General features: G+C 42.1%; 2 protein-coding genes across 2 annotated transcripts in view; one reads left to right on the top strand and one right to left on the bottom strand.

Annotated features, from left to right (window-relative positions):
• Nucleotides 1-7,761, top strand: part of LRRC31 (leucine rich repeat containing 31) — a 34,827-nt gene extending 27,066 nt beyond the window's left edge. The window contains exons 7-10 of the mRNA XM_088452377.1: nucleotides 3,570-3,737; nucleotides 4,220-4,387; nucleotides 5,265-5,432; nucleotides 7,263-7,761. Of these exons, the coding sequence (XP_088308503.1) occupies nucleotides 3,570-3,737; nucleotides 4,220-4,387; nucleotides 5,265-5,432; nucleotides 7,263-7,579 (821 nt within the window). The 3' untranslated portion in view covers nucleotides 7,580-7,761. The remainder of the gene's footprint in view (nucleotides 1-3,569; nucleotides 3,738-4,219; nucleotides 4,388-5,264; nucleotides 5,433-7,262) is intronic.
• A 2,447-nt stretch (nucleotides 7,762-10,208) lies between these two features.
• Nucleotides 10,209-27,516, bottom strand: LRRIQ4 (leucine rich repeats and IQ motif containing 4). Its single transcript, XM_088452321.1, has 6 exons — nucleotides 27,474-27,516; nucleotides 22,522-23,648; nucleotides 18,804-18,977; nucleotides 17,497-17,635; nucleotides 13,740-13,936; nucleotides 10,209-10,361 (listed from the first exon to the last, which is right to left on the bottom strand). The coding sequence occupies exons 2-6, from the start codon at nucleotides 23,614-23,616 to the stop codon at nucleotides 10,209-10,211; spliced, it is 1,758 nt and encodes a 585-aa protein (XP_088308447.1). The 5' UTR covers nucleotides 23,617-23,648; nucleotides 27,474-27,516.
• Nucleotides 27,517-27,526: the final 10 nt, after the last annotated feature.

Here is a 27,526-nt window from a genome sequence, read left to right as displayed (position 1 = left end):
AGTTTTATGGGTGCAAGGTGTGCGGTGCCCCGCACACCCTGCACCCATTACCCTTCTGAGCATACACTATACAATTATCTGGGCAATCCATCTAATATTGCGTATGTGCACGACCGATCTGAAAATATACATCGGTCGGGCATGCCGAATTGTCCAGCATATCCGCCCTATACGATATTTTCACGTTACAGGACAGCCGCATCGGGCAGTGTATGTGCTACCGCAGCCGACCAATGGACATTTACCCTGTTCCTTCACAGGGGAGGAATAGGGAAGTGTATCCTCCCCAAGGGAGGAACCCAGATATCGTGGCCAATACACTGTGACATATCACATAGTGTATGGCCCTGATATCTGCTGGGTGTCAAGCTGCCAGATACAATGTGTGCCAGACCCAAAGGTGTCCCCCCCCATGGGCCTCCTCCTGTATCACACCACACAGAATACTTAGTAATGGTTTTGTACTAGTTTCACTTCTAAATCATAATTCCAGCATACCGGACCAACATATCGTTCACCTCAGCGTATATCGGGCAGTGTGTATGCCCGATATGTGCGACCCGCCATCGTCAGCGATGTCTGCTGGTTGGCCCTGATGCAAGGATAACCAGCAAATGCAGCATGGCATCCTGCATCGCTCTCCTGCATCGGCTAGTGTGTATGTACTTCCCGATGCACGGTCACCATCGCCAGCGATGTTAGGCTGGGTACATCATCTAGGGCAGGGGTGGCCAGACTTTTGAAATCAGTGATCTACTTTTAAAACTAAAACCTTTTGTGATCTACCGAACCCAAAAAAAGGGGGACGACCTCACAGTAAGGGACGTGGGGTCTGTCTTGCTGAAATCACACATAGTATCCCCAATTCAAATTACTCCACACAGCAGCACAATCTTATTCACATTACACCACATAGTAGTGTCCCTTATTCATGTTACGACACACAGTAGTGCCCCTTATACATTGACCACTGTAGTAGTGTCTCTTATGCAATGCCCCTAGTAGTAGTGCCCCTTATGCAACCCCCCAGTAGTAGTATCCCTTAAGCAATGTTGTGCTAATTATGCAGTCCCTCATGTAGTAGTGCCCATTTATGCAATGCCCCCTATATTTGTGCCCAATATGCAATGTCCCCTGTATTAGAGCCCCTTATTCTGTGCCCCTTACACAGTACCCCCAGGAGCACCCCTTATACAGTGCCCAAAGTAATGCCCCTTATGCAGTGCCCCCAGTAGTGCCTCTCATGCAATGAGAGATTCTCTGTGCCTGTGTGTGGTTCTGGACGCCAGCCGCGGTAAGAGAATGAACTGACCCCCGGCGGTGGCGTGCAGGACAAGGCCAGTTTGTACAGACTATAGCTCATGGAGTCGGCGGTGGTGCCTGGGAAAGGGGTGTGCGGACGTGTCTGAGGATGGACTGCTCTTCTTGGTGTCACTCCCTTGAAGGGTAACACCCGATGCGGGCCGCACCCCTCTAGTGACGCCACTGGACAGACTGACAGACATTTCATCAGTCTGTGCATGCCCAGCATTACAAGCATAATCTAGCTAGTGCCTCAGAATGTATAACTTGAATTCTAGCGGAAAACCCCCCAAAACAAATAGAATTGTCCTTCACCGCTGAATACCTGGCAGCCACTGATAGAGCGGTTCTGTTCCCCATATTTGTGCGATATCTACATCTTAACCCATCTTGGATGGGGGTCTAGTTTTACACTGTATCATCTTTTTCCACCTGGGTGATAATGTGTTAATATTATTACACCATTTGCAGTCTATGGGCCTGATTTAGAGATTTACGCAATGTTGATATTTACACTGATCGAGTGATTGTTAGTCATTATGTGAAATCCGTACTGCGCACACACGAAAGGTTTGAGATTATGCTTGCACAGAGGATACATATATTCGCAAAGTGAGTGATGGGTTGTCAGCGTTTGGGGGAGGTAACGGAGGAGTGTTGGGACCGTTTAAACTCCATTTCAGGGGCTTGCATAAATTAACCATTGCGATCTCCTTTACAGCATGAGAGCTGCAGTGTTTGAGACAGGTCAGACTTCACTCAGAAGCTGCGTAGCTGCCCAATCTGCGTCAATGTTCCCGATGTTTATGTGTTTATGCTGTTGCACGTTGGCTGATGGATATGAGAAGGCAGCAGTGGGCATCTTTATGCTTGGAGAGGCTTTGGAAGTCATTAGCATATTTTAGCAATTGAAATACGTGAGATCGCAGTTGGGATTGCATCAGTGTAAATCTCTGAATTGGGCCCTATATGTTTCTCTGTTAACATGGTGAGATATTCCAGCAACTATTGAAGAGTAATCTGAGAACTGCTTCTGCGAATCCAAAATTCTCTGCACCTTTACGGAACATTATCCAGACGCCCACCAATACATATATTTTTCTTTTCAATAACTTGATTTCAAGTGCCTAACACTACCTACAGTAATTGTTTCAACACTAAATTACAATTATCCAATCTATTGTGCCGCTTGCACTTCCAGGATATAAGCCTACACATTTTATTTTAATAATTGCATGATGGAATTAACTAACGTGTTTTATTTACAAATGCTGGCTTTGCACCCACTTCCTCTAGTTTACCAGTCCTTTGTCAGGTAATTACATAGTATGGAAGGTTTCCCCAGGGCCTACATGATGTAAATGGATCATGTTCTGCATCAAATGATTAACAGATATACACCAAGCCTGGAAGAACATGATAAACTAGTATCGGAGAATACCTAATTTAGCAGTTACCCATATACTTCCCTATTCAAAAAAAAAAATCCTAAACTTCTTTTATAAATGTCCAGGCTAAAGGGATATTTGAAAGTTTTACATTTAGTATGTTCAAATAATCCCATTCCTTTATGTGATAGAATTTATAGGGATATGTAATAATAACAGCCTGAAGATGCACCTTATTAATGGCAAGTTATCAAAGCTACAGTTATTACAGCGGAATCGATGCCTAACCCTAACCTCCCCCCGTTAGTGCCTAAACCTAACCCCCCCCCCTCCTGGCACCCCAAACCTAACCTGGGGGGGGTGCCTAACCCAACCCCCCCTAGTGGTGCCTAACCCTAACTCCCCCTTTCCCTACCCTAACCCTCCCGGGGCGGAGGTACCTAATCCTCACCCCCCGCGGCTAAACGCTAAGACACCCGGCTTACCTTCGTTCGGTATGCCAGGTGTTGGGATTTTGTAGTGGGGCTAATGATAGGTGTTGGGATTTCGACGCCTATCTTTAGTCCCATGTCAGGATGTCAGTGTCTGGATATCATCGGGCGGGATAGCGCCCACCAGTATCATGAATGCATCCTATTACAGCATATGATTAAGTGTATCATGTAGTTATATGTATCTATGCTAATTCTGTGTGCGGGGATTAAATATTTTAAAGAATTTCTCAAGGAGATTGTCCAACTGCATGCATCCATTTTTTCTTCATTTGAGCCATATTACTTTCTCATTTAAAAGCACAAGATATACAAATTACTTGTGACCTTATTGTTTTGATACTTGTTGAACTGTAACTGGAACAAACATTGCTTTTATTTCCTCCAGGTTCTGCATTCCAGTACTGGCCATTCTTACGCAGGCTGGACCTCTCATGCAATAAGGCAACAGGGGGTGGATTCCAAGAGGCTGCAGTGCATCTAACCGCTTTCAAACAGCTGGAGCTACTGGATATTCATCAGTGCTGCCTTACCGGAGAAGATGTTGCAGCACTGAGTAATTTTATTGTGCTTTTTAACATTTTTATTATTATTATTATTATCAATAATACTTTTTTTTAAATTACTTTTTATTTTAAAATATCATTTTTATGCTACAATTGTTGAGTGCTCTTGAGCTGGTGAAAGTGGGGTTTAAAAATGTAAATAAACATTTAAAATAGTGAGGATGAGTGTCCTTACTGTATGTATTTTTAGCAAGAATTATAATAGGCTAAAACAGCACAAAGATGAGGACCCTTTAGAAATATCTTTATCCTGAATTACTTTGACCCATATTATGATCAGATCCGTATAAGTCAAATTGATGCAGAAATAAAAATACAATAATTGACAAACTTTCTATTGCCATTGTAGTACTGTATAAAAACATTAGGAGAAAATTGTATCGCTAAAAATCAGGTAAACATGATCTATACAGTAGAAGCGATAACACTTTTTAGAGGATGTTTACAATAAATGTATATATTTGTTTTGTAGCCCAAGTCATACCCCTGCTATCCAATCTCCAAGTCTTGGATATATCATCCAACAGAAACGTCGGACTTTCCCCTGAACATCTCTTCAGCAGGCTACGTTTTTTGCCAAAGTTGAAATCTGTGATTTTCAGCAACTGCGCCTTACAGAAAGACTCTTTTGCAGGATTAGGTATGGATTTATTGTTTAAAAAATATTTTCAGTAGTTATGAAAAATTGTTTTTCCATTGGTATTTTCTTACTGCTTCCAGCCCGAAAGGTCTTTGTTTGTGAACACTGTAATGCATATAGGGTTACTTATAAACATTGTGGGGACACATGTGAGTATTTGTGTCTCCATGCTTTCACCTCCCTCACCAGCATATAAAACTTCATAACATGACAATCAGATTTTCATTATGTCATGAGTCCCTTTTATCCTTACCACAAATAGTCCCCATCAATCCCATATTAGACTTCATATGAAATGAACTGCCCCCTCATGCTGTTACATTATATAAATAGCACCACCAATCCTCACACTACAATGATAGCCCCCATTATCCTACTGCATTACAATATTTGCTCCATTAAATAAATGGCCATCAACAGCCTCTACATTACATCTAATCTTCACCACATTACATTATTAGTGCTCGACTCCTACATTGCATTAATAACCCCTCCTTACGTTTATAGTCCCTACCAGCCTTCAACTTACAGTTATAGCCCCACTACATAAACCTAATAGCTTGCACTACAATATATTAACAGCTAAACCTATATCACATTACTACCCTCGCTATCACGTTACACTAATAGCCCACCACCATACTTACCTAATCTGCAGATCTTGATTGCTGTGTATGACACTGATCTAGGGAAGGGGGCTAACTATGAGGACAATAGAGGAACAGGTGGGAAACTGGTGATCTACTGCTTTCCTAAATTGTCACCTCAACTTCATCTCATTGATGCCTTTTTATCTAAAACTCTGGTCCTAAATGCAAACTATGTGCTTAATTATGAATCTGATAACAGATAATAAAAACAATGATTGTATCCTCAGCTGAAGCTTCGCGTTATCTAATGGACCTGGAAAAGCTGGATCTTTCCTGGAATAAGTGTGTTGGAGGAAACCTGAAACTGATTTCAGAAACTCTGAAAAATGCTACTGTTCTCCAAAGCCTTCTACTGAGCAGCTGCAATCTGCTTACACAAGATCTGGCCGTTTTAGGTATCTCTGTACATTTCATATTAACAAGTATCTGTCATAACAGTGTCAAACCAAATTGGTGGGATAACATGCTAACATTGTGTGCACAAGGCCATAACTAGAGATTTGTGTACCCTACAACAAAATGTTGTATGGGCTCCCATGCGTATTAAACAGACAATTCTCCCCTCTTATTTACTGAAGCTCCCTGTATTGATCAGACTGTAACTGCTTTTATAGTAACCAATATAAATCAGCCTACTGTTTCCTTTTGGTTACTATGACAAAAGTCATGACCTGCTCACTAGAGGGAGCTGCAGTAAGCCAGAGGTGACAAGTTATTTTCACTTCCCTCCGCATCTGTGGGACCAGTCAGGGCTGTCTTAACAGCAGTGCAGGCCCCTGGGCAAAGCAATGCACTGGGGCCCCTATCAAACAATCCTCTGCCGGGGATGGGATGCTATCAGTGGAGGCTATGCCGGGGGAGGGGGGGGTGTTGGCTATCGGCAGAAAAACAGAAATCATTTACAGGAAAAAAACACAAATCAAAGTCTGAACATGTACAGTACAACAAATTTCTTATGTAGTGCCCCCAGTAGTGGCCCCCCCTATGCATTACCCCCAGTAGTAATCCCCCTATGCCTGTGTAGGGCAGACCGCTTTCACTGCGGTCTACCCTACACTTGGGGCCCAGGGGACACTAGCAGGGGTGCAGCGGCGGCTATGGGCCCTGAGTCAGTACCCGCTGCTGCCTCCTCCCCATGCAGGACTATCAGCGGTGGCAGCTATGCGATGGGGGTAGGGGTGCTATCGGCCACGGGCCCTTGGAATCCAGGGGCCCTTGGGCAACTGCCCATTTAGCCTATAGGTAGAGATGGCCCTGGGACCAGTGGTAAATGCACCCCTTGATACTAAGACAACTAATGGTAGTTCCACCCCTCTATGTGCGCCTTTTTAGAAATGCATACACGTAGCATAATTTTCTTTGATGGACTCATATTATAATGGCGAAAGCAATTAGTTACAAAGTAAGGACTTTTGTCTTCATATTTCCAGCATTACATATGTTCTGCATCTGCAGAATACACCCTCTTGTCATCACTGCTAAATCTTGTCAGTTTCTTTATAATGTGCTCCCTCTATATACTGCCAGATTGTACACAGGTGGAAGCTATTGCTTTATAGAGGATGGCATAAAAAAAAGAGGGTGACATTAAATGTATATAATAATAATGCACATTTGGTAAGAGATGTGTTGATTGGCTAAAGTAATAGGAAGAAGGGAGTATTGCATATTTCTCCTACTGTCTGAGACCCAATACTGTATTGTTCCTTAGATTTTCTATTATACTTATTTGATACTAGCTGTTGCCCGTGGCTTCTCCTACAATGAAATCACCTCGTGTACTAGTTCTATTGCTTTGCATAGTGGCCCACGTGACCAGCAGCGCTATACAGACTGGTGGCACCACTAACACCAATATTACTGCGTGCCCTGTGCACAGACTGCTATGTAAGCCTATCCTATTCACCTCTCCCCCCCACCCCTTACCGGCTGTGTGCATGCTGCCACACCTATCTCTTACATCCATGATGTCAATACATTTTGTTTTTGTTATTGCACAGATTTATCTTGATGAATTGAGATGAAACAAAGTGCAGGTTATTTCTAGGAGTTTCCACTACAAAGTGATGCAGTTTTCATGGAACAAACATACACCATGTTCTTATAATATTAGTATAGATAAATAAAGTTAGAATCCTTAATATCAAATATACATTAACCCACAATAATATTACTTACATCATACAAACTGCTGTAAGTAATTAGGTGTTCTCTGTGTATTCCAGCATCAGCAGCACAAGCCGGTCATCTGGACAACTTACAGCAGCTGGACCTTGCCTACAATGATACCATCCCTGATGAAGGCTGGTCTCTTTTCTATGAGAGTGTGCCTGCTCTGAAGAACGCTGTTGAATTAGATATTAGCTTGAGACCTGCTTCTACCCGTGACTGTGGGCCATGGTTCATTCACTTACTATCCAGTCTGCAAAAGCTGCCTAAACTCAGGGAACTGGGAATGCAGCGCTGGGTACTGTCAGCAGCAGAGCAGCAGCAGCTGAACCGTATCCATAGGGAATGTAACATCAATATTCACTATGACTGATCTATGTATAAAAGCAAATACAATTATACATGAAAAAAACACAGGTATTACATGTGTCTTCACAAAGCCCCAACACTGATTATCACAAATATTCTCTTTGATCTCCCAAAGAAGAGAGGCCATCTTTATGTTAAATTATGGACATGTACTCATTTACCAGTGATTAAAGCTTTCAGATTTTATGAGATCTTATTGTGTATTTAAAACAGAGCTGTTTTTGTGGGTAATAAATACAATAAAACACATTTTTGTAAACATAAAATTGTGTTGCAGAACTCTCCAAATAGCATTATGAATAGTAAGTGAAAAATAACACATTAAAAACATTAAAAAATATAAAGAAAAAAAAAGCACTTGTATGTGTCTAACTCTGACACACTTTGGCTTGGTTTCATTGTTTGGCCCTTAATTTCTATGCTCTAAAAAGCACAAAAACAATTAGGAATAAGTACTTGTCTGACCAAGCTCTGAAATATAACCATTACTGTCATTCAAAGAGTTTGGTCATCACACTATTTACATGGTGGTATCATATATCAAGGACTTGAGGAAGAAGGATATACACTGATCTCTATTGCGCAGGGTGTGAAGTTCTCTAATAATGTATAATGGGTCTACTCATTAAAGTGAACAAGCTTGTTATACGTGCAGAAAAAGTAAAAGGCTCATTCCACATTGGAGTCCTGATATGGCCACCATTCATTCGTCAAGCTACAAAAACTGAAAGTTTCCGGAACTAGATTGCGAGAACTGACGCTGAAGCCACAGAGTCAGGCTCCTTCCTATTGGAAGGAGGTACAGGGTGCCAAGAGGAAACCATTTTGCCTCCTCTGACCCTGCCTGTCATTGTAAACGTTTGCTACTAATTAGCGTCAAAAGTGTGTAGTTTAGGGATCGTTGGACAGCTGTGGATGTAGTCAGAATGCCGGCGGTCGAAATGCCGAATGCCAGAATCCCAACACTGAAAGCCCGGCATGGGAATAAATAAAGATGCCTAAATCCCGACGCCTATCATTAGCTCCACGCCAAAAGACGCCCGACATACCGAACGTAGGTAAGCCGGGCGTCGCGAGCTGTTAGCCACATTGGGAGGGTTAGGTTTAGGCACCCCCGGGGGGACTTAGGGCTAGGCACCCCCCTGGGAGGGTTATTTTTAGGCTAGGAGAAGGGGAATGTTAGGGCTAGGCACCCCCCTTCCCCGGGAGGGTTAGGTTTAGGGTGCGGAGGTTAGGCACTACCCCCAGAGTCCTAGGGTTAGGCACCACCAAGGGAGGGTTAGGAGGGGGGAGAGGTGAGGGTTAAATATACTTACCAGCCGGCGCCTGGATTTTGATCTGTCAGGATTCCAGGGTTGGGATTTGAACCGGTGGCTTTTAAGCCGTCGGTATTTCATACCCAACCCGGACAGCTGCTTTCAGGCCACCGCAAATTAAAATTAATAGGCACCTAATGAGAATGTAGGTTTTAGTGGTGGCAAGCAAGATTGTTATGTTCTAGATTTTAAGTGCTGAATAACCTAATTATTGGCCTTTACTTAGAATGAATCCATTGAGACACCACCTAGTTGCATGTATTCTGTTTAAGGTTAAATGCTGGCGTATTTTCAGGATGTTGTATTTTATTTATACAGCGCCAACATATTTCACAGTGCTGTGGAGTATTGCTCAATTCTCTGAATTTCTTGCACGCTTTATTTGTTATAGATTATAATGACATAATAAAGAATTAGTCTATAACATGGTATACTAATGGCACATTTGTCATTGCTTTAAAAGTATGTAGCACTTGGGCTCAAGAGGCCACTGACTTTACAACACATTACTATAGCTAGATAAGACACCAAGTGATATTATCTTCTGCCTATTGGATATCACTGACAAATATAGTGATCTCTCACAATGGCCATATAATGAAAATAATTTTACTTTTAAGAGACAGCTGTATTCTTTGACTGATTGGGTCCTATATGTTGGCTTAGTCTTCACACACAGATATTGCACCATATCCAAATGGTGCTCTGAAATACACATACAATATTATTGTATTTAGTTTCAAATTAGACATCCCTCAAAACTTTACTAAGCATACATCTTTGCAATCTATTCTGAAATACATGTAGAATTGGGTACCTGTGTGTTGGTTATACACCAAAACATAAAAATTACATTTGAAAAAAAAAAAAAAAAACCTTTAGAATTATTAATAAAATATATTACATTATAACATACTTGCTGACAACACTTAAGCTGCTTCCTACAGGAGGGGAAAGCCAGGTGGGTAGTGCAGGGGTCCTGGCACCATGATCCCATCATTGTGGCAACGTCTCTGCAGCATTTCCCAGCATTGCAAAGTAGGGAACGAAGCCACAATGACTTGATTCAATGCAGATTGCATCATCAAGCCACCTGGATTACCCACATCACTGTGGAAGTGGGTAGTATTGAGCAGCATGCTGGAAAAGTCCCCAGAGTCTCGCTGAAATTTGGGAGTCTCTCGGACAGTCTGGGAGAGTAGGTAGTATGCTGTTATACCTATGTTTAATGATAAAACAAAGCTGTCTGAATCACAAATTTCAAACTGCGTAAAATGTGCTATAATCTGTAATGTTTAATCAGATGACAGCTCTATGCTATTTCTTCTTTCCTTTTACACCACCCTTCTTGTCTTTACCCTTTGTTTTATTATCTTTTTTCGTTTTACTTCCATTTTTACCAATCTGAAGTAGAGAAGCAAAGGGTCCGAGTCCTTTCCGGACCATCAGCCCGCGCCACAACGCCTGGATCTGAAATAAAGGAAAAACACAAAGAATTGGGAGCACCATACTGTATGAGGTGATAGATAAAAGTGTCACTGTACCCACCATTCTCTTTCCTTTATCGCTATATTACTATAGATGCACTAGAGAAGTACATTTTATAGCATCATGTGAGGAGGGAGCTGTAATTATTCCATAATGGAATGTTCAATAAAGTCTTTAAGAGCTGTTGGTGGGAAGAGACCACTAATGATTGCTTGGTCTGAAATGCAGGGAAATGGCACCAGAGATAACAATAATGTATTGGGGAGAATCAATCTAGGTATTCTAAACACATAATATTCTTATATAGGTCCATAGAAAAAATGGCAGCACGCATTGGTAAACATAAAACCAGCTTTTATGTCAATCAATGATATCAATATCAGTTGAAACACATGCAACAGGTTTAGGCACTGTGAGCTTATCCTGAGTAGCAAGATGTGACTTAAAATAAAACCCTAACACCAATACTAGCCATCGGGATGCCGGATCTGGGATTCTGACTGGTGTCAGGATTCCAGCTCTGGCATCCCAAATGAACATATACTCACACATAATTTGTTTTAGAAAACGTATTGAATTGCCTACATTACAGAAAGTTATTGTGTTGTGCATTCACATTACAAGAGACAGATTGGGAACTTAAAGTAGGCCTGGAAAAACCTCTTACAATGGCCTGATGTAAGCAGGACCAAATAAACTGTGGGCGAGGCCCAACACAAACATAGGTGGGGTTCGTATACTATTAGCCATAGCCACAATACAACACAAAGAGTACCAATGTGAACACAATACAATAAAGAGTATCCACGTGACCACCATACAGTACAGATAATATTCCAGTGACTGCCATATGGTACAGATAATATCCCAGTGACTGCCATACTATATATAGAGCATGGCGGTGTCTGCCATACAGTACAAAGTATGTTTAATAAGGGAAAGTTCCTTTTACTGGTAGAAAAATATTCAGCGAGGTAAAGGGAAACATCAAGATACCCGTAGATCTAAAGGAAGCGCCGGAACCAACCCCCTTTTTCTTCATATCGTTTGTCCGAGGAGCTCTGTTGAAAAGCCCCTGCTGTTCCTGGCTGCATATCCAATTGGATCCTTTTTGTATGAAACTCAGCGCCAATCAAACATACCTAAATACAGTACAAAGAGAATCCCTAAGACCGCAATATATTAAAGATGGCACCTCAGGAACCGCCATAAAATACACACAGTATCCCAAGGTCAAGGCATGGGCTGATGGGTGAACAGAACTGATTTGCAAGAAGTTATCTTGTGACAAATGGACCTCCAGAGTTAGCGATAATCCACTAGTGGTTCATGTATACAGAGAAACTCCAAAGAAAAAGAAAATGTATCAGGATTCACGTAAAACAGTCTAGGATGACAAAAATCTGATGTCACCATCAGGATAATCAATTAAACCAATAAATAAGAGGTGAATATTTATATTATAAAGTCTATGGGCTAAATTTACTTTGCAGTGCTTTTCAAAGTTGCTGTGTCTTCGGCAGTTTCCAAAGCTGGATTTAAAGAGGTAGTTATAGGCAACACAACATTTTAATGGTTTTGTACAGACTATAATTGCCATTTAAGTTTAGTTGCTGAGGCACTTGGCAGCTTTGAAAAGCGCTTCAGATAAGATTTAGCCTCATGTGACAAAAATGGAAAAACTTTGGATTTCACCAAATGAAAAGTGAAGGCAGCTTTAAAGTAAATATCTTGTAGCAAAGGTCTAATGCTGGGTACACACTAAACAGATATATCTGCAGATGATGGTTGTTCGTACACACTGAACAGCCATCATCTGTGTTCAGTGTATAAGAGGAGGCGGATCGGAGGAGTTTCCGCCCACCTCCCCGCGTCTGTGTGTGTACGGGTGGTCTGCAGATATATCTGTCCATCGGCGGTGCAGCACAGCCAATGCAATATGTCTGTGAACTACGTCGTTCACAGACATATCGCTGGTACACACTGGCCGACGGGCAGCAGATATATTGGCCGATCAATTGATCGGCCAATATATCGGTCAGTGTGTACCCAGCTTAAGAGTAGGTTACTGGTTTAAGCCAGGAAATATTAGATATTGTGTTGCCACCTGCACAACAGGCCATTATTCATATAAGAAAGACCCTCCATGGTGAGGAAAGTCGTCATCTGCCAGATGTCTGATCTTATTCTTTAAATCCATCCCTAGTTGCCTGGAACTTACAAGAAAAATACTAACAGTACTTTATTATGGTACATATTTAAATAAGTACATAAACAAACAGTGGTGCTCAGTTGAATACATTTCCCTCTTAACTACTACAGGAATGCTTCATAAACTAGGCACTTGCACCCCAGTCGTCGTCCCCCCTACACACACAAACACACTTCAGCTGCCTTATCCACATGCACTCAGCACAGCACACTCCTGTATGAGTCATGTCTATCCTGCTACAAACAGCACTCCGTGGCACCATGTGTACAGTATAGTGAAGTGGTCAGGTCCTGCTCCCACCATGGAGTGTTAGGGGGAGGGGGATTCGGAGAACAGGTAGGGTCCATGCACTACAGCAATAGGCTGCACGGCCCTACAAGGGGATCGAAAAGTAACTTTCTCCGGGTGGCCATGAACTGCCGCCCACTAGTCTCGTTTTACCCAACAAAAATGAAATACTTAAAAAAAAGTGGATGAAAAAAAGGAGGCTCCATTAGGACAACGGCCTATCGGGAAAAGTCCCAGTAAGGCCTATGGCCAATCCCTCATTGCATATTGCCTTAAATCAGAGATTCCCAAACGTGGTCCTCAAGGCACCCCAACAGTTCATCTTTTAGAGATATCCATGGTTGAGCACAGGTGGTTAAATTAAATTGACTGAGGTACTAATTAAGTCACCTGTGGTCAAGCATGGATATCCTTAAAACCTGGACTATTAGGATGCCTTGAGGACCGAGTTTGGGAACCTCTGCCTTAAATTCATGTTATTGAAATAGTTCATAGGGCTCGACTCAATTGACCGCAAATTAAATAGTGCCGGGAGGGAGCTCCCAGAACTATTCAATTCAGCGTGCCGTTAAGGATTTCCTCTCGCACCCCTCCAGGGGTGTGAGCAGAAATCCGACAAAAGTACAGGCGCAATGCTTCTTTCTGCCCTTAGCACTGGGAAAACAGCAGCGCGCCGGGAAGTTTACTTGGAGAATGACTGTTGTCGCGGCTAAACACCCTGTTTAAGGCGCGAGGGGCGGGAGAACGGGCATTCCACGACCTAACAGCAAGCAGAATTTAATAGCTCTGGGAGCTCCCTCCCGGCACTATTTAATTTGCGGTCAATTCAATCGAGCCAATAGAGTACTTATAATTGTTACCTTTGTAGCCATTAGATTTTTGTGTCTTTTTTCTTTTAAGTACTCCCAAACAGCAGTTTTCCCTAGGCTGCACACCTCCAACCCCGGATCCTGCATTGGATTCCCTTCTAGTAAAAGCTGGTCCAACTTGTGTAACATGTCCATATTGTCTGGTAGACTGGACAAGTGATTGTTCTGAAGAAACAATTGTTGCAAACCTGAACACAAAACAGTGAAATTATAATCTGCTGCTTTATGCCTTTGGTACATCTGTAAATGAAATAAGAAAATTATCGCACATTTTGAGCAGTAGTAAAGTTCCATCTTATTTGGCTGCTGCCGGTTTCCCTTCCTCTTTGTGCTAATTTTATGCCACCTAATTAAAGCTACATGGATGGTCTGATTAACCAACTATTGTACTGTGTTGGTGGGCTCCACATACCTAATCAAAATCTAATCCAATTCATTTGGACTTGATTTGGCACAGTATGATTGGATAAACAGATCAAACACACTTGACTAAGTACATGCCTATGTCCTATTTGCCTATAGTCTTCATTAAGTGACCACTAAGTTGGTAAGAAAGCATCTTATTTCAGTCTAAATATTACATAATTTCTAGAAGTAATGGAAATATTCAATGTACTAGTATAGTGGACCAGGCATACCTGGGTCACCTCTCTCATAGGGCGTTACGCCCAGCTTCCACAAAACACGCATTGTGGAGACGAGACAGCATTACACAATTATTATATAGATTTCATTCAACTACAGGGCTCACAGCTGAGTCTGTGTCAGTTTTGCAAGGACAGTGCAATGGTTTATGGCTGCAGCTACTGCTAAGGAATAAGGAAAAAGACAATTAGTGGAGTTAGAGATATAGGGGCTCATGTACATGTTTTTGTTATTTTGTTTTGCACAATATATGTATTTTCGCACTGTGCAAGCACGCCAAAAATGTCTATACATGCGCTTGAAGGCCTGTTATACTTTGGATTTATTGCACTTGGATACAAGGAGTGAAGGCGAGAAGAGGCAGACAAGCATACTGTAGGCCAAGTACAATAGAGGCATGTTAACAAAATTGCAATGATGTTGACCTGTATGCATAAGCATATGCACATATACCTGACCTGACTAGCAATGAGGACCTATGTCAGCCCTTTATATGAGGATCTATTCTTCAGAATATATTACATTTAAATGATGCACTAATATTTTAGGACCGCATTAATATTTTGAGAGATGATTTATACATCACAGCTGATAGAGGGCCTGATTCAGAGACGGACGCTCTGAAAGAGCACTCGCTCTGAATCAGGGCTTTTTTTTTTTTGGATCGGCCTCCTGGCCGATCGCATAGCTGTGTGACCCACAGCTATAGCGAGTGGCCAGGTTGATGGTCGCGATGGTCAAAACCATCGCGACCATCGGGCTAGCAACGAGACCATTGTGGTAGGGTCTTGTGGCCGCAAGCCCCAGAGAGCTTCTGGCACTGGTGATGTCAGTGGGGCCGCCCCCAAACGGCAAGCATTCCGTTGGGAACGCCTCCGTTTGGCCGGTCACCCCCCCCCGGCCCGCCCACCAAATGGGGCGAGCTGTCACTCACCATCGACAGCTCGTCGCGAGACCCGGAGCGACAGAGCACCCTTTGCTAGCCGGGTCTCGCGCATGCGCACAACGGAGCCGTCTCCGTCGTGCACATGCCCTGTGGCCAAACATCGACCCGGTTGCGAGCGCTCAGCGCTTGCGGCCGGGTCTGAATCGGGCCCACAATGCTTTGGGCTTTTTTTAATAATAAAATATCAGTATGTTATTTACATTTAATATATACTGTAGAATAGATTCACACATAAAGGGCTCACGTAAGGGTCCTCATTGTATTTAGGTAATCATAAATTATTGATTTCTGAATCATACATGCGTAACTTTTTTTGAACGATTTAACTATAACGACGTCGTTATTGTTCAATCGTTGAAAAAAACTTTCAGTTTCTGAGTTATAACGATGAACGATTATCGTTCATGCGCGTTCCCGTTTGTAGTTCATTCTGACTGACCAACTGAATGATTTTCATTAAGGGAAGTTACAAAAATAGTTTGTAGTTCAAAAAATCATTCATTACACTTTAAAAATTCTGACAGATAATCTGACAGAAAATCGTTGGTAACAAAATTGTTGTGTGTATATGCAGTTTAAAGGTGTATACACACAACGATTTTTTGAACGATTATCGATAACGATATCGTTTATCGTTCAATCATTGAAAAAATCGTTAATTTTCTGAGTTAAAACGATGAACGATGAACGATTATTGTTCATGCGCGTTCACGTTTGTAGTTGTAGCTCAGTCAGACTGACCAACTCAACGATTTTCAGTAAGGGAATATGCAAAAATCGTTTGTAGTTCAAAAAAATCGTTCATTACATTTAGTAACTGAACGATTTTAGTAAACGATTTTCGTTCATTTTTCCCTTGAAGTCGTTGTGTGTGTATGCAGCTTAAGAGTTTTCAATGTACTATCTATATTTCATAAAGGGGACAACATATAAAATCTTGAATATTATTTATTAGAAGTAATATAAGACATCACATAATAAACTTTGATAGTGACCTATATATAGTGTCCCTATAATTAACTATAAATGCTGGATATTTAATAATCTGGGAGATCCACCTAATATCGGCGGATCGCCCTGATAAATTACTGTGTATGTGTGCGATTGATCAGCAAATGTCTGTCAAATGCGATATTTTGTAAGTTACAATTTGGCCACATCAGGCAGTGTATGCACAGCCGCAGGCGGACATTTCACCTGTTCCTTCACATGAGAGGAACGGGGAAATGTATCCTGTGAAGGAACCCAGATATCTTGAGCATATACACTGTGAAATATCTCTGAGTGTATGGCCACTATATCTGCTGGGTGGCAGGCTGCCAATAAGAGATCGGTGGCCGCAATGCCGCCGGTCTAAATCCCAACGAGGGATTTAAGGTAGGCATCAAAATACCGATGCCTATCTTAATCCCTACACTGGAATCCAGAAGGACGCCAGCCCAAACTAATTAAGTTAGGGACGCCCGTTGCCGTGGGGTGGGGGTGGGGGTTAGATAGCATAGTGGGATTAGCGTTAGGTTCTATTTTTTTTTTTGGGGGGGGTTAGGCACCACGGGTGGGGGGGGTTTGGCACCAAGGGGGGAGACTTAGGTTTAGGCACTAATGGGTAGGGTAAGGGTGCAGGGACCCCCTGTCGGGATACCAGCCATCAGATGCCGCTGTCAGTATTTTGACAGGAGGCATCCCGACAGCCGGCGTTACATACCGATACCATCAATAAAATGTATGTCTGTCTGACAGGCATTATATCTGACCGTGTATGCCCAGCATTAGGGACTACTGTGGAAATTTATTTTCATATAATCATGTAATTTGAGCTCTTATCCCTTTTCTATTTTATTTCACATATTCTGCCTTTTTTCACCTTGTATATTTTTATATCTCTTTTTAGTTATGTGTTTTGTAAAATTTTAGTATAAATAATAAAAGTTATATTTTAGATTTACTTTCCCTGTAATCATCTAAATGGATTAGAGCACCTACAATACTTCACTGTTCCTCGCTTTCCCATGTAATTGTGTAGCTGGTAGCACCCCTTTATGCATACACAATAAATGCACAGATGAGCTATGACTCAAACCTGAGGGCTATCGATATAACCTGTGCGGTTGGCCAACCCCCCTTTTCTCACAAATCCGTGTCAGAAAGGAATAATACCTTGGATGTGGCAGATGGAATCTGGCAGTTTCTTTAGAAGGTTATTGTGGACATCCAGGACTACAAGATTTTGCATCAGGCTCAATGTGGATGGAAGACAGTCAAGATTATTGTTCTCAATGTACAACTCTTGCAGATTCTGGATTAAACAAGAACAGTTCATTCCAGTGTTCATCCTCAAAAGTATACATACTATATATATATAACTAATGCAGTGAGAAAGATTGCACTTGTTCCATATTTCAGCCAAAACATGTCCCTATAATATCTACATGTGCCCTTTACATGAAGCTATATTAAAAGACTATTAAAATTAACATATAAACTTCCATCTTTAAAGAGCTACTTACACAAACACAAACAAATGTGATAAGTGTAAAAGTATCAGAAGGTTGAAAACTCAACATATTTTAAGTAGAGTACTTTGTGTTCATGATGAGTGAGATATTTTCCTATACACAGCAGACTGCTTGTCAGTACAGGTTGAGTCTTCCATATCCAAATATTCCGAAATACGGAATAATTTTGGCATGACTGAGATAATGAAACCTTTGATTTTTGATGGTTCAATGTACACAAACTTTGTCTAAGGCACAAATTATTAAAAATAATGTATAAAATGACCTACAGGCTGTGTGTATACGAAACAAATTAATTTCAGTTCTGTACACAAACTTTGTTTGAGCCACACAATTATTTAAAATATTGTATAAAATTACCTGCAGGCTGTGTGTATAAGGTGTATATAAAACATAAATGCATTCTGTTTGTATATTTGGGTCCTATTCCCAAGATATTTCATTATTAAATGCAAATATTCCAAAATAGGGAATATTCCGTTATCCAAAATACCCCTGGTCCCAAGCATTCTGGATATGGGAGACTCAACCTGTAGTACAATTTAAAGACGTACTGTAACACAAAGCCAAGTACCAGTGAAAGGACACTGGGTGCACTAGGAGCCCATCCCCCAGGTGGTTCCTATTAGGTACGGTATCTTGCCAACATATCCTCCAGGAGAAGCAGGATGACGGTCTTAAAATTCATGGTGAGCCAATTAAATGATGTGATTCCTGTTGGTGGGTAGGGATGAGAGGACATGATACACATCACCAGAGGCCTCTACCTCTGCACACTGACTCGCCAAAATCTAGGAGCATCCCGAACATTCAAAAAGAGTTGCCATGCATTAGAGAAGGAATTATAGTAAACTATATCTAGAAATGTCCTTATATCTCTGGCATGCTCCATTTGTTCATTATTACATAATGTAAACAGGAAATAAAATGAAATGTGCCATACTTTACCTTGAGCATGGAAATGTTTTCTGGTACGCTTGTGAGTCGCATCCCTTGATCCTGCCCAATATACAGTTTTACCAAGGACTCCAGCAGGAACACTTCTTCTGGGAAAGCAGCAAATCTGTTCCCAGTAATCCCCAGGTAGGTAAGTTTGTTTAACCACTTCACCTCTGGCGCAATCTAGATTAAGGAAAGGTTCCTTTTTATCAAACTGAAGAGAGATTTTATAAATCAAAAAACAACTATCGCAAATCTAATGAATAGTGGTTTTGTCTACTGTAAATTTAATACATACACATGACCTATGCAAGTAATTTTAGGGCAAGATAAATCAGAAACAGTAAAAACAAATAATGATACTCTCACCAAATCAGATAGATAGAGATTTCTATATTTAATATGCACATTGGGGTAAAACTGTGTTACCCCAACTACCAGATGAACAGCCCGGTAATCGCTGCATTATGCCTCTTGGGTGCTTTCTCAAAATGAGTAGTCATTCAAGTGACAGAAATATGTGGATGCTGAACGTATATATTTAGTCTAAATACACATATTTGATAGCCATGGACATACATTGTTTTTGATATTTTGAAATGCCACCTTACAAAAACTTTGTAGAACCATTTGCAGTCCTAAGTAGGAACCCAAAGTAAAAACATCACTTCCCACTAATACTTTTGAATCATCGTTCAGAATGTCAACAATGATTTTAGGGTTACAGTTAGGTTGCCATTAGGGCTAGCTTAGTGCTAGGCATAATAGGGGAGATGTATTAAGTCTTGAAAAGTGATAAAGTGGAGAGTGATAAAGTACCAACCAATCAACTCCTAACTGCCATTTTTCAAACAAAACCTGTATAGTCCAGTTAGGAGCTGATTGGTTGGTACTTTATCACTTTTCAAGGCTTAGTACATCTACCCATAATCACCTCGGCACCGCAAATCTGCATGGTCGACATTCACAATGTGAACAACCATTATGTGAATATCTACATGTAACATGTCTACCTCCCATTCATGCTGACATTCTGAATGTTGACATTTTGATCATGAACATATTCTATCACACCCTATAATTTCATAGAGTAAAAGCCCTCTGCTTACCTACAACACAACACAACATCTAATTTTTTTTAGAAAGGCCTCAGTAAGACCTGGACTGTTGGGGGCATGGCTCAAGATCTTTTGACCCAAAGGTCAAAGAGAAATAAATTTCCATTGGTAAGTCAGCACCACTAATATATTTGTAATAATGTGATAGAGGAGAGGAGAGGAGAGGAGAGGAGAGGTAGCTAAGCATGATAGTACAGCAGTCTGTCCTCCTGCAGGATAATTAGCCTTTGTAGTGAGAATCATCATAGGACTGATTATGTAAGTTAGTGATATACCATTATCAGTCACATAGTTATCAGTGATAACCCCCTTTCCCTAATTTCTTTGCAGGAGAAAGGGGTTACTTCTGCCTCCTTCTTTTTGAGAAGACTGATCCCTGTTTTTCCAGTGCTCGCTGGCAATAGGGACCTGCAAAGCCAGAGACACTATACAGCATCCCCTCAGGGTCAAGTATCACTGCCCGTGTGCAAATTGCCTGAACTATTCGCTGGCAACGTTAATCCCGGATTGATAAATTACTAAAACCATTCTAAATCGCTACAATATACCGCAATATAGAATGTTAACTTTATTGGGGACATTGTAACTATTAATAAATAGATCCCATCGTGCTATATGACATAATGCATTGCTGTGATTGCAATGTTCAGCATTGATGAAGACACCATTAATCTATCACTACAGTCGCTCATCTCTGATAATAAGAGCAGAGAAGGAGGCTGGTGCCTAACTGTCCCCTTTGCAGACATTTGGGTATGTCATAGGCTGTCCAGTAATATTCTACAGCATTATTATTTACACATTACTGCATTTTGGGATGTTCTTTAGACATTGTATTGCTGATTAAAGCTAAAAATTTGCGTTCTGAAATTATAGTTATGTTGGTGATTTCAGTATAGTTAACTTGAAAATATATAAGTAGAAACATAGTTTCTAATGTATCTTTATATAAGATCTGTACTTGTTAGGTAAGTTACATTCTGGCATTAAATAATTATGTTAAAATAATGTTTAATATTAGATAAATGCATGTAAACAGTTACAACACTAGAAAGTATTATCTAGTGATACCATACCCAGTACGGGATACAGCCACCATGTTGTCATTCAAAATGTCGACAGTTATGATGTTGACATTGTTGAAATATCAACATGTATCATGTCGACATCTGAGCAATGCCAACATGCTCACAATGTTGACATGTGAAAGGCCAATATTATGCAGAATGTTGTCATTAGGGTTAGGCTGCGGGGGGAAGGTTATGGTTAGGCTGCGGAGGGAGGGTTAAGCTGTGGGGGGAAGGTTATGGTTAGGCTGCGGGTAGAGAGTTAGGCTACGGGGGTGGGAGATTATGGATAGGCTGTGGGGGGGAAGGTTATGGTTAGGCTGCGGGTAGAAGGTTATGGTTAGGAATTAGGCTACGGGGGGTGGAGATTATGGATGAGGCTGTGGAGAGGAAGGTTATGGTTAGTCTGCGGAGGGAGGGTTAGGCTGCGGGTAGAAGGTTATGGTTAGGTATTAGGCTACGGGGGTGGGAGATTATGGATAGGCTGTGGGGGGGAAGGTTATGGTTAGGCTGCGGGTAGAAGGTTATGGTTAGGTATTAGGCTACGGGGGGTGGAGATTATGGATAGGCTGTGGGGGGGAAGGTTATGGTTAGTCTGCGGAGGGAGGGTTAGGCTGCGGGTAGGTTATGGTTAGGTATTAGGCTGCGGGGGGAAGGTTATGGTTAGTCTGCGGGGGAAGGTCATGGTTAGGCTTCGAAGGTAGGTTTAGGCTGCGGGGAGAAGGTTATGGTTAGCCTGTGGGGAGAGGGTTAGGCTGCGGGGGAAGGTTATGGTTAGGCTGCGGGGGAAGGTCATGGTTAGGCTGCGAAGATAGGTTTAGGCTGCGGGGAGAAGGTTATGGTTAGTCTGCGGGGAGAGAGTTAGGTTACGGGAGGAAGGTAATGGTTAGCCTGTGGGGAGAAGGTTAGGCTGCGGGGGAAGGTTATGGTTAGGCTACAGGGATTAGGTTATGGTTATGCTGTGGGGGTAGGGTTAGCATTAGGCTGCGATGCTAGTGTATTCACCACCAGAACCACTGCAATTTATGACACCACCAGAACTCTGTATCAGCTCACATTGACGGACCAGAAGACACCGCTGCACTGACAGAGCTGAAATGCATGTAAGTCAGCGCCGCAACACCGGGGCCCACATTAGCACAATGTCAACATGATGAATGTCGACAAAACATACCGAACCGCCCCAATACAGTGGTTACCATCATTTACTAGCTCTTTGGTTATACCGCACGGTTACTACGGGTAAAAGCTTTGTGGTTACCTACAGTGAGCTCCAAACGCAAATAAAGAGAATACGTTAAATGTGCATTATTAATAGTGTTAAAACGGTTAATGCAACATCAATGTATACCTGTTTTTAAGTACTGCTCTATAGCGCATTTTGCAGCAAGAATATATAGTGATGTTGGTATACAGGCTGACTGGTTCACATAGACGCCAGCATTACTACATCGCTTCCACTGCATCAATCAAATGTAAATTGTATTCATCACTTTTTCTAAATAAGTTTACTTTAAGGAACTAGGTATTATGTGTTCTTACCGTGCACATTAAATTATCATCCAATGATAGTACTTGCAGTTGCTTCAGTTCACAAATCACATGGGGAAATTCAGTGAAATAATTTTGGCTAAGATCTAATATCTTGATCAGTTCCAATTTAGCAAAGGCAGCAGGTATCGTGGACAAGCCAGTGTTTTTCAGATAGAGAACACTGAGAGATTGCAATGCACACACTCTAGATGGAAATGTTCTCAACTCATTATTTGACAGTCCAAGTTCATTTAGTTCTTTCAACTCATTAAGAGTGTGGGGAAGTTTGTGCAGGCGATTACCAGAGGCATCCAGAACAGCTAACTTTGCGCACTGAAAGTTTTTATTTGGAATTAATGACAGCTTATTGTAATTTACAAACAACTTAACAAGACTGGATAAAGATCCAATTTCAACAGGTAGAGAGGTCAACTTATTTTTTTCAAGATCAACAACTTCTAGAGTGTGAAGAGCACATATCTGTTTTGGGAATACTTCAAATTTATTATTCTGCAGATAGATTTCTTTCAGCTGTATTAAATTAACTATTTCTGATGGGAGTGACTTTAGGTTGTTGTGGGACAGACCCAATAGATGCAAGTGATGGAGGGTTTTGCATAACTGAACTGGAAATACTTCCATGTTTACATTATATAGTCTAAGCTCGCGAAGCTGATGTACTTTGCTTATAACATCCAAAGAACTGCATGTAAGCGGATTGCTGCTGAGGTCTAACCTGCAGAGATTCTTCAGCTCTCCGAGCTCCTCACAAATATGGGTTATATTATTATCATTTAAGTACAGAACTTTAATGTTCCGAAGATGGCAGATTTCTTTTGGAAGGGTTTTAATCTGGTTCTTCTCTAAGTGCAGTTCTTCAAGGTCTTCCAGATCTAGAACAGGAGCAGGGATTTCTGTATACTTTTGCTGAGCTGAATCCATGAAGAGGACACGATATTTCAGGGGACTGCGTAACTCAGACTCTTGTTTTACGTGAACGGTCTCCCATGTCTGCTCTTTAGTGTCCAGGAAAACAGAGGTCACAGTTTTTGAAAAGCGAACATTGGCCATATTACCAAGTGTATCTGGACTAAATTCAGGCATTTATTCAGTCCTGTTTTTACTTATGTTATAATCTACAAATAGAAAAAAAACAGAAATAGAATTATTAAGCATATAAAATGGACCTGGATAGTCTTTTTCCAGAGTGTGCCGGCCACTTTACATAAATCCCTACTACATTGTACCCTGCTAGGCGGGGAATAAGTGTGGCATCCTCACTTAAAGCGCATATCCACTACACGACAAATGAACGACTGTACGATAACGACATCGTTATCGTTCAATTGTTCATTATACTGTGCAGAGGATGTTGGGCCCACACTGAATGATATGTCGGTCAGTGCAGGCACCCTCCCTCATCCCCGAACATGCACAACCTGACGATATCGTTAGGTTGGGCAGCATGTTCAGGCGATGACAGATGCTGACAACGACCAGCGGGAGCACGCATCGCTGGTCGTTGCCGCCATATTCACTGCACGATTAATGAACGACTGAACGATAACGATGTTGTTATCGTTCAATTGTCCATTTATATCGTGTAGTGAATATGCGCCTTTACAGTGCCGCATTGGTATGGAGGAGCAGGGGCGTAGAGAGCCCAGGTGAAGGGGGTGTGGCCTAATCACGGGAGGAGTGGTCACTTCCCCTTGAGCTAAAGAAAAAGAGAACACTTTTGAAGCAGCGCTGTGCGCAAGGGAGGGGGGCGCTGTGAGCCCCTCAGCCTGGCGCAAAGCAGAAGGGGGCACGATCAGTGTGTCACTTCCCCCCACAGGCATAGGAGACTGCTGTGGCTGCTGCTCAGCAGCCACGAGCAGTATCCCATTGCAGGCCAGCACACAGGGTGGGGGGAGTGAGGGAGTGAGGGAGGGGACGGCGCCAGGCCCCTATATCAAGCCCGGGCCCGGGTAAATAGTACCGCTCCACCCTGTGGAGGAGCAGCAGACAGCAGTATCACATATAAAAAGCTGCTGGCTAGCTCTCCTTCATAACAATGGCCAGAGATCTCTGTGGGTTCACTGTGAAGCATTAAAATCATTTAGATAACTTTGGTGCCCCAGGCAAATACCTATATTTGCCTAACAGTAGTGTAGGACCATACATGATGCAGAATTGCACGTATATCCGCACAACCTGTGTAGATGGATCTGGCACATTGTTAGCACTGTGCATGCTGCATAGATGATGTTTAAATCAGAACTGTACGCTTCTAAGTCATAACTCAACTTGCGTTTGAATTGGTGTACCTGGGCGGCAATGGGGCATTCTCACATAGACAGTTTAGTAAGGTAGTGTTAAGGGTGTATAGACAGAATTGCAGCTTATGCTGAGTTTTGCATATGCAGAGATATGTCTGATTTCAGGCTGATACAGGTGAACATCCACATTTACTTCTATGGACTAGGTGCATGTGTAATTGCAGATGACTTGCGTGCAACTCAGAATTGGCCACATAATGCATGTAATAAAATAGAAATAGTGTAAATTAGATCATTATTAGACTATAAACAATGCCAATGTCCCTAATGTAGTTTTGAATTCCCTATATTCCTCATAACCTAATACCAAACAGATATCTCAGAACACCCCTGAGCAGATGTTAGATGATTGTTAGCTGCCACATCCTAGAGGAACCACAAGTACAAACGCCTCACACATTGTACCATTACGTTCTGCTTTATGATGGCTTAGGCTGTGCTTCATCATCATCATAGATCAGTGGTTCTCAAACTCTGCCCTCAGGACCCCAAACAGTTCATGTTTTCCAGACTACCTAGCAGGTGCACAGGTATATATTTTTAATCTTTATTAAATGTAAATTGTGTGAAATGTACTTCAACATTAAGCGCCCCCCTTTTAAGATATAACATTCTAATGGAGCCCATACATCTGCGCTTGTTTGCCACAATTCCCCATTCTGCCACATCGGGGTCGTGGAATCGAGGAATTTCTATGTTGGGAATCCTCGATTCACTGATCCCGACCAAAAATTATTGGGATCGGCGAGTCGGATATTTTTAACATGCTGTTATTTTTCTGACCCACCGACGGAAAGCCAATCACATTGTCTGCTGATCAACCTTTTTTGATCGCTCAATCGATATGGCGCCGGCAGAACAGGGCATCGGGCTGTAGATTTATGGCCCACATTAGTTGTGATCTACACTTCTCAGCGGTGATTGTGTGCCCCATGTGTTCTCATTACACTTCCCAGCGGTGATTGTGTGCCCCATGTGTTCTCATTACACTTCCCAGCGGTGATTGTGTGCCCCATGTGTTCTCATTACACTTCCCAGCAGTGAGTGTGTGCCCCATGTGTTCTCATTACACTTCTCAGTAGTGATTGTGTGACCCATGTGTTCTCATTACACTTCCCAGCAGTGATTGTGTGCCCCATGTGTTCTCATTACACTTCTCAGCAGTGATTATGTGCCCCATGTGTTCTCATTACACTTCTCAGCAGTGATTGTGTGCCCCGTGTGTTCTCATTACACTTTTCATCAGTGATGGTGTGCCCCATGTGTTCTCATTACACTTCTCAGTAGTGATTGTGTGCCCCGTGTGTTCTCATTACACTTCCCAGCAGTGATCGTGTGCCCCATGTGTTCTCATTACACTTCTCAGCAGTGATCGTGTGCCCCCTGTGTTCTCATTACACTTCCCAGCAGTGATTGTGTGCCCCGTGTGTTCTCATTACACTTTTCATCAGTGATGGTGTGCCCCGTGTGTTCTCATTACACTTTCATCAGTGATGGTGTGCCCCGTGTGTTCTCATTACACTTCCCAGCAGTGATCGTGTGCCCCCTGTGTTCTCATTACACTTCCCAGCAGTGATTGTGTGCCCCGTGTGTTCTCATTACACTTTTCATCAGTGATGGTGTGCCACATGTGTTCTCATTACACTTTCATCAGTGATGGTGTGCCCCGTGTGTTCTCATTACACTTCCCAGCAGTGATCGTGTGCCCCCTGTGTTCTCATTACACTTCCCAGCAGTGATTGTGTGCCCCGTGTGTTCTCATTACACTTTTCATCAGTGATGGTGTGCCACATGTGTTCTCATTACACTTTCATCAGTGATGGTGTGCCACATGTGTTCTCATTACACTTTCATCAGTGATGGTGTGCCCCGTGTGTTCTCATTACACTTCCCAGCAGTGATCGTGTGCCCCCTGTGTTCTCATTACACTTCCCAGCAGTGATTGTGTGCCCCGTGTGTTCTCATTACACTTTTCATCAGTGATGGTGTGCCACATGTGTTCTCATTACACTTTCATCAGTGATGGTGTGCCACATGTGTTCTCATTACACTTTCATCAGTGATGGTGTGCCCCGTGTGTTCTCATTACACTTCCCAGCAGTGATCGTGTGCCCCCTGTGTTCTCATTACACTTCCCAGCAGTGATTGTGTGCCCCGTGTGTTCTCATTACACTTTTCATCAGTGATGGTGTGCCACATGTGTTCTCATTACACTTTTCATCAGTGATTGTGTGCCCCGTGTGTTCTCATTACACTTTTCATCAAATCCTCCATTTTATTTGTAGAGGAAATAAGTGCTGGTTCGTAAACAAAATAAACAAGTGAATAAAACGTCCAGGTTGCTAATGTATCAAACTTTCCAAGAAAGGACAAGTGAAGAAGTTGCTAATGTGCTACATCGCCTTTATTAGCATTGCAGCCTGTAGTGCCCCTGGTAGCTGGCATTACTGTATGTATGCCACACAGCGTTACCAGGGATCAAGCCCGTAGTTATAATATTACAATACTGCTGTCAGTGTCCCTGCTGCTCATATCCCAAACACAGTGCAATGTGAGAGAGTCTGTATATTAGAGGCCTCAGTGAGGTTACCTGCTGCATTATTATTAGTTACTTTGTAATAACCCTGATTATCCTCCTACCTGCACAGCAGCCTCCGCGTCCCCCAGCGCCGCACGGTGCAATGTCTGACAGA

Source organism: Taudactylus pleione, unplaced genomic scaffold (assembly GCF_031769625.1).
Source record: "Taudactylus pleione unplaced genomic scaffold, aTauple2 ptg000037l, whole genome shotgun sequence".
NCBI lineage: Eukaryota > Metazoa > Chordata > Amphibia > Anura > Myobatrachidae > Taudactylus > Taudactylus pleione.
The sequence above is the reverse complement of the archived record's forward strand: the minus strand, read 5'-3'. Positions and strand labels throughout refer to the sequence as shown.

What these genes read in the sequence shown, in the direction of transcription:
- LRRIQ4 (XM_088452321.1), bottom strand. Translation starts at nt 23,616, where the DNA reads ATGCCTGAATTTAGTCCAGATACACTTGGTAATATGGCCAATGTTCGC. An exon ending in AAAACATTTCCATGCTCAAG is followed by an intron (nt 17,636 to 18,803) that starts GTAAAGTATGGC and finishes TGTTTAATCCAG; the next exon opens with AATCTGCAAGAGTTGTACAT. An exon ending in TTCCATCTGCCACATCCAAG is followed by an intron (nt 13,937 to 17,496) that starts GTATTATTCCTT and finishes TTTTGTGTTCAG; the next exon opens with GTTTGCAACAATTGTTTCTT.